The sequence below is a fragment of the Homalodisca vitripennis genome, chromosome X, assembly GCF_021130785.1.
Source record: "Homalodisca vitripennis isolate AUS2020 chromosome X, UT_GWSS_2.1, whole genome shotgun sequence".
NCBI classification, from domain to species: Eukaryota; Metazoa; Arthropoda; class Insecta; order Hemiptera; family Cicadellidae; genus Homalodisca; species Homalodisca vitripennis.
The window spans coordinates 33,820,868-33,828,436 of NC_060215.1; the positions used below are offsets into that span (position 1 = coordinate 33,820,868).

At 31.8% G+C, this 7,569-nt stretch overlaps 1 protein-coding gene across 1 annotated transcript; it reads right to left on the reverse strand.

Moving 5' to 3' along the window:
* Positions 1 to 4,869: 4,869 nt before the first annotated feature.
* LOC124369409 lies at positions 4,870 to 7,293 on the reverse strand. The gene is made up of 2 exons (XM_046827415.1): positions 7,016 to 7,293; positions 4,870 to 5,791 (listed from the first exon to the last, which is right to left on the reverse strand). Exons 1-2 carry the CDS (start codon positions 7,291 to 7,293, stop codon positions 4,870 to 4,872), a joined length of 1,200 nt encoding a protein of 399 aa, XP_046683371.1.
* Positions 7,294 to 7,569: the final 276 nt, after the last annotated feature.

Genomic DNA, 7,569 nt, shown 5'->3' on the forward strand with positions numbered 1-7,569 from the left:
TAACCATGTCAAAAGACGTTGGTCATTGTATCATTATACCTTAACTCCTTCAATTTGAATGAAGGAAACGATCAGAAACTTTTGTATTCAAATTCGTTGCAAACACAATTCTTGACTACAAACGTCAACTAGCTTAGTTAAAAATTTTCTGATATTATTTACATACACTGAAAATGTAGGTCAAACCACAAACTGTTACAGGCTTTAGAGTGACTCAGACTTGTAGGACACCTTTTCTTTGTTACCAGTATTTTGTTAATTTTCAATTCACAGCAAATTAAGAAGAAAAACTGGAATAGGGATAGAATTATTACGCGTAAATATAGTTCCTAATAGGATTGTAAATTAACGTTCCACCTCTTCATAATATTTAACAATTAACTCAAATACTCCAGTGTGCTCATGCTGGTAAAAGTTAATATGGAGAACTAATTATACTGTTCAAAATATTCACTCATTAAAATTTTTAGTTATTTCTTAGTTTTATCAAATTTTTATTTTTTTACGATGAATACGTAATGAAATTAGTAGACAAATAAATGTTTTATACCTAATATAAAAGTATAAAATAATAATATAGTGATGGATGTGTGAAAGGAAATACGTAGCTATAACTATTATAATGTCAGTGGTGCGAGGCGGTACAGGATGTACTGTGTCTGATGGGTACAGATTTGTGTTATTATCAATACCAAATAACCTAATGAGGTAAAAATGTTTCATATTTATGTCTCCCTAAAGTTTAAATACAACATTAATGGGAAAGCAACTGAAATGAAATAACTAAATAAACAGATTTTAAATGTGCAAACATTATTTTCACTGATCTAGATACTAATTGGATAAAATAAGAATGGGTTTGTTGGTAAATTATTCCACGTCGGTGGTGATAGAGTAGTGGGCGCTATTCTACTTAGAATTTCCAGAACTCTCTTGCTGATCCTTATTAAGTTGTTGACAAGGAATCATTTTTGTAAAAAATTTAATACTTAGTTTCTCATATTATCTCACTACTGCTCTCCTTCTCACTCACTATCCATTATTAGTACTTGTCTTGTAATAATGTTGAAGAAATTAAATGATGTATTTTTTCATATTTTTATACTTAAATTGTTTTTAGTTAATTCGCGTTTTATAAGCGTGGATATTTTCAGTAAGATGTGGACTATTGGTTTTATTTTATTAGTAAGACAAAACAAGAGTCATCTAATCTCCATTCTTGGTGCAAGTTAGCTGAAATGCTTCCTCCTTAAAAACTGGTTAAACTTTCTTTATGTTACTTATTTTATTACTTACAGCAAATTTTTTACTTGAAATTGTTTTGTATGGTTTTTTTTAGAAATAACTTTAACTGTTTACACTTTAACTAACTTTGTTTTAATCGGAAGATTAATTACTAGGTTTAATAAACTTAGATTTCGTACTATTCTAGTAAGAAGACTCATTAGTTATTCCAATTCAATTTTAGCCAAACTTATAATTTTTAATGAGGTAAATGACATTATTTGGGGTCTAAAAAATTTAATAAAACTAGGTTTTTGGGTGTCTTTGACGGGTTTGAAAAATAATTAAAAATTTAAAAACAAAATAATAAATAATTAAGGTTTAGGATAAGTGTAAATCAAGGCCAGTACACCACTGAAAGAATTTGAAGTAAAATAATGTTTTTTAACTTCCTTCTGAATTGAGGCAAATTTAAAGTGTACTTGTTAAGATATGGTATTTTGGCCTAAAAATTGTAAGAATTGGTGTTGGATATGCTTCTAACTTTACTCTGTTACGCTGTAAGTTTGATAAAAAACCACACTTCCTACGTACAGTTGCACCACAATAAGACAGGCCTATACTATATATATTAATATGCCCTAACACTCCTTCCCTCTCGTATCGGTTTATGCTGAATGTGGTGTTGGATCATAAGTAACTTAAAACTTACCCAGATTTTGTATCAATGTTCATTAAGTTCTATTTTTACACATAAAAACAAGGCACATTGTATTGTTCGTTAAGGATAGAGAGTTTAAGGTGAGTGTTAATTGTTTTGTCTACGATTTTATAAAATTAATTATTAAAAAATACTTTAGTAATTATTGCTTCTGAGCTGTTTGTTTCTAGATTTAAAGCGGTTTTTAAATATCATTTAATCAAATCAATCTCCAATTTTGATATGTTGATTTTTATACTGTTGGGGGGGGGAGGGTTGTACATAAGCAATATTAAAATAATGTTGTTTTATTAAAAAATTAAATAATGTTTTATAAGTATTAAATACATTTAAATATATACATAAATATATGTAAAATATTACATTTTACATATTTTATTAGTAATCATACTCTACTTAGTATTTTAAAGTATGGTGTCGATATATCGGAACGTTCAATAGATTTATATTTAAAATGTTAGTTTTACAGTAAGTCGGTTGTTGAAAATATAAACTCGTTAGGATTAAATATTTCAAATAAGTTACTCTGTTGGATTGTCGTATTTTGGAGAAATGCAAATCATCCAATACGTGTTCTATTATACTTTGGAAATTTCGTTTGCGATTATTTTACTAACATTAAACTGAATAAAATAAACGGCCCTCTCGTCACATAAATAAATCATCCTTACGCTATACAGAGTTTTCTAACCCACTATGTCAACACAAAACATTACCGATGAAACACATATTGCAGTGAACACTCTTGTGTTGTGTCTTATTGACCCAACAAAAACTAAATGGAAGGGGAATTGGACCTGTACTTAACATTCGTCTTATTGACCGCTTTACAGCTGTAGAGGAGAAGTTCTATACTTAAATCGAGTAAATAGTCACTGCTTGGCGTTATTTGTTGTGTCTCTTCTCATACCTGTGCCCCGTCATTGTTCTAATTTCGAATGTGCTAGTGTGACATGTTAGTGATCCTAACTTTTGTGCAATGGCAACTCTTGAATTCATTTCCTCCTGTCTGGATTCCGAGGAGTTTTGGGCATGAATCTCTTCTATTCTATCCTTTATTAACTATTATTCTATCCATTGTCATACTTTGTATATTTTAAGTATGTATATGTATTAATTGTCTTCCCGCCTGAAGAAGAGGATAGATTTAAATCCTCGAGACTTCGTGTTATATATTTTGTTATATATTATAATGATGGCCAATGTCTGATATACTAATTTTACATACAATTTATAACTGTGTAAATTATTTATTAATTTAATTCACAACAGGTATATATAACAAATATTGTGCTATTTCTTTGCATGGAATAATAGGTGGAGTAGGTATTTTTCTCTTTTTTTGGACCATTATGAACATACTTACTCTAACTTTTTATAAAATCAATTACGCTATTTTCTTTGGTGAATAGGTGTTCCTAAAAGGAAAATTGTATTACAAATAATCTTTCAGCTATAAGTTAACTCTAAACTTTTAAAATAATGAAAATAAAATAAATTACAACTGTTCAAGAAATACGATAATGTTCTTCAAATTTGTCGCAGTAGAAGTAGTCAAAAGTTATTTTTATATGAATTTGAATATAAAAATATTAACTCAACAGTATATTGGAATATTTATGTATTCACGTATATTCTTTGCTGTTTTAGTGAACATTACTACGAAAATATTGGGTTTTCTTTTGTCTAGTTACAACATAACTGAAATGGTCTAACTATTAAGATTTTTAAGGCACATCGCTCTAAGTTCCTTACCATTAACATCTGGTGCCTTTTATTTCCTCTCAGTGGCTTCTAAATATGTCGGTTTATTTCTTGCACCGAATGTTCTTTAACCGCTTTGTTAAGTTGATTGTACTATAAAACATTTTTTCAGGATCTGGCTATGACCATCAAACTTATATTTATCCATAAACAGCGTATGTGTCATAAATTGATATACACATTATTAACAGAAACTAATCTATGTAGGAAGCGTTTTAATCTAAAGGTAATCCTTAATATTAATCTCCATATTAAAAATATAATATATAAAGTAAGAACAGAAGTAGGATCTGCCACATTTCAGAACAGTTTACAGTAAAAACTGTATATCTTCCTTTTTGCTCATTAAACTAGTTATAATTTTAATTCTAGATATTTTATTTCATTGTAATATTGAACCGTCACCGTCACCGATAGTTCAGGTTTGAATTTTGACGGGGACGGTGCGGTCTGAGAGATCTCTTTAGAGCGGCATCAGCCATGGATGTGGAGAAACTTATTGAAGAAGTAAGGAAGTTTTCTGTAGTTTATGACCAGTCGAAAGAAAAATATCGGCATGCAAAATACAAGGAGAAAGTGTGGAAGAAAACTGCTGAAAATTTGGAGCTTGGAGAAGGTAATTATAAATTTAAAAAAAGTTGGTCACATTTGTGTTCTTCTTTGCAAAAATATTTAAGTAAACGTTTTATTTAATTGAATTATTTAGTATACTAACCCTACATCGTGCGCTAACATTTTGTACGTTTTATTATTTTAACTGCAATACAGTTAAAATTAAAATAATTAATTTACAATATAGTTTTCCAGTACGAAAAACAAACATGTACTCTAGTACTGCTATACAAATGTACTCTTTGTCTCCGCAATAAATACTTGACTATTGACTATATTATATATTTTACTAATATTTACTATGTTTTACCCATTCTTATAAAACGATATTCAACATGGCAAACTATGGAATCACACTATAAGTTCTTGTGTTAAAGTAATACAAAATATAGGGTTTGCAGTGTATTTTATTGAAATTTGCTGCAATTGAGAAGAATAATAGGAAAAAAACATAATCAAGATAATGTTATTATCAAATTTTACTACCACTACACTAGCTGTTTGTACCAATTAACATTGAAGTTAACATGCATTTGTTAAGCAATGAACTAAATGACTGAAGTAGATTGTTCTTGCCACCTCACAGATCCTTCTGGCGAACTAAAGAAATGTTTAAGGTGATCTCTCACATCGAATGCTTCCGCCGTAGACCTTCCACGAACACGAGGCAGTCTCTGTAGAGTTATTGGTCTTCCTTCTGAAGTCTCCTTTGCATTGGATTGACTTTCAGAGCTCTCACGCAAATTCCAACCTCCATTTTTCCTAATAAAGTCGTGTAATATGCAAGCAGCTAGTGTAGCTATTGTTATGTTCTGAGGGTTTCCTTGTACCCTTTTAGTAAATATTCGGAACTCTTGATGCAAGATACCGGAAGCATTTCCTGAGACCCTTCTTGCTCTACTTAACCCGAAGTTGAAAACATTCATTTCATCTGTCAAGCCTTTACTTCGATATGGCCTCATCATGTACGGTTTGAGAGCGAATGCTTCGTCAGTAACACAAACCAGTGGAAGTTCTAAGTTTATTCCAGGAAGCGTTCTTTTCTTTGGAATATTAAGTTTTTCACTTTCCAATGCTTTGCCAAATTTTGAATTTGAGAAAATACATCCATCTGAGTTTTTTCCATATCCACCCACATCTACTACAATAAAGTTGTAGTAAGGTGCCAGAGCCAACAGGACAATTGAATAAGTTTTTTTATAATTCCAATAGAGACTTCCTGATAACTTAGGGGCTTGTATTGTGATGTGCTTACCATCCAAGGCACCAATACAGTTTGGGAACTGCCACTCATTCCAAAATTCGTTTGCTATGGTATGCCACCCTTCTTCATTAGGTATTGGCATAAATTCGTTTAAGAGAATCTTCACTATTGTTTTACAAGTGTCATGAACAATTTCTGCAACTGTTGATCTGCCCAGTCTGTAGCTGAAAGAAATAGTCTTGAATGAATCTCCAGTAGCCAGAAATCTGCAACAAACAATACAAATACTTCGTGTCGAAAATTAAGAGTCGCAATAAATATTTTATATAAATGTTTTTGCTGTTTGGTATAGGTGAAGTAGAAGAATGCAAAAGAAAGTGAAACTCTATTCGAGACCAGCTTCTTAGGACACTACAAAAAAGAAAGACCAAATCTAGACAGGCAAGTGTTGCATTCCGGAAGTATAAATACGAAGATATTCTTTTTATTTCTTGTGCCTTTTCTTGGAGAACGAGAAGGAATCACCAATGTGTTTTCACAACAAAATGAGGAGGAAGTAAATGAGCAGGAGCTTGTTGAAGAAGAAAACCTTGAAGAAAATACTCATGAACAACCAACAAATGAAGATGAAAACACTAATATCACCAAAACACCATCATCAAATACTGCACTGGAAGATAAAAAGTTCATTAAACCAAAACCGATAAAACGGAAAATGACAAGTTTTCAAGAAAGTGGAAAGTCTATTCACTACGAATCTCCATCTAGTCAGCTTATGGCCATCATACTAGCTGAGAAAGCAGCTGTGAAAAAGGCTCCTCAACAACTAGAACAACATCTAGTAGATGCTTTTTTAGCTGGTATAGCACCTTCCTTCAAATCACTAAATCCTGTACTGCTAATTGAAGCAAAAGGGCAAATATTTAACATAGTGCAGGAAATTGAATTAAAACAAGTTCAGTTTAATTGCCAAGGGAATTTCTCGATGGGACATTCCATGACATTTTCTTCGTCTTCATCGACATCCTCAGCTACACGTGAATCACCCCTAGATGAGACAAGTAATGCTGACCAAGAATTAACTTATGATTTTTAAAAATATTAATTTTTTTAATACAATTGTTTAACCTTTAAAGAGTAAATTTCAGAACATAATCTAACCCACTAATGATTTTCATAATTTTTATTCTGAATTTGTAGTTTCCCTTAGTAATATTTTGCTTTAAATGTCACAGAGTTGTATTCTCACCTTTTTCCACTTTTATTGCAGTTTTAGTAGGTGTATGGGTTATTCTTGTTACTATTTTACTTATAGACTCACCATGGTGGACACCTCCATAGTTACCTATATAAGCTACCCTTAGTTTTCCCAAATATTTAAAAATAGCACAATATTATAGAAGAAAATAAATAATATCAGAAGTTGTATAGTGATATTTATGCTTCAAAATTAGTAATATCTCATGTTATAACATTAAATCAAATCTTACCTTAAACACACAGCAAAACGATGTTTTGGAGTTATAGCTTGCCTCCAAAATGTATCTTCTTTTTGCAAATGTGCTTCTACTTTCGATAACAGTTTATGAAACGTGATTAGAGACATCCTAGAATACTCATAAAAGTTTGTTTCGTTATCAATGAGATGAGGCATCAATCTGTAAAACTCTCCTTCTATCGTCCTTCTCTTCCAAGCGTTATCAACCCACTTCCGTCTTGTAACAGGTCGCTGCTTTCGTCTTTCTTCGTCTTCTTCCTCCAGAGCCATAGCAATTATTCCTAATTCACTACTTTTGAACTTGCTGAACATGCTTTAAGTATGCGTCACTCCGAAATACAAAAGACATACGCTCTAGTACAAACAGTGAGATCGTTACGCTCGGACAGCGTACGGACAAGTGTGGCCTCGCGGTAACCGAGCCGAGCCCGCACCGACACTCGGGCCGACTTACGTGTCGGGCGCGGTGCGGAAATGATTCCCTCGTTTCCATTTTGTGAAATTTATGTTTGGCATGCTATAGTTATTTTAATATACAAGAAGCCT

What these genes read in the sequence shown, in the direction of transcription:
- LOC124369409 (XM_046827415.1), bottom strand. Translation starts at nt 7,293, where the DNA reads ATGGCTCTGGAGGAAGAAGACGAAGAAAGACGAAAGCAGCGACCTGTT. An exon ending in CGTTTTGCTGTGTGTTTAAG is followed by an intron (nt 5,792 to 7,015) that starts GTAAGATTTGAT and finishes TGTTTGTTGCAG; the next exon opens with ATTTCTGGCTACTGGAGATT.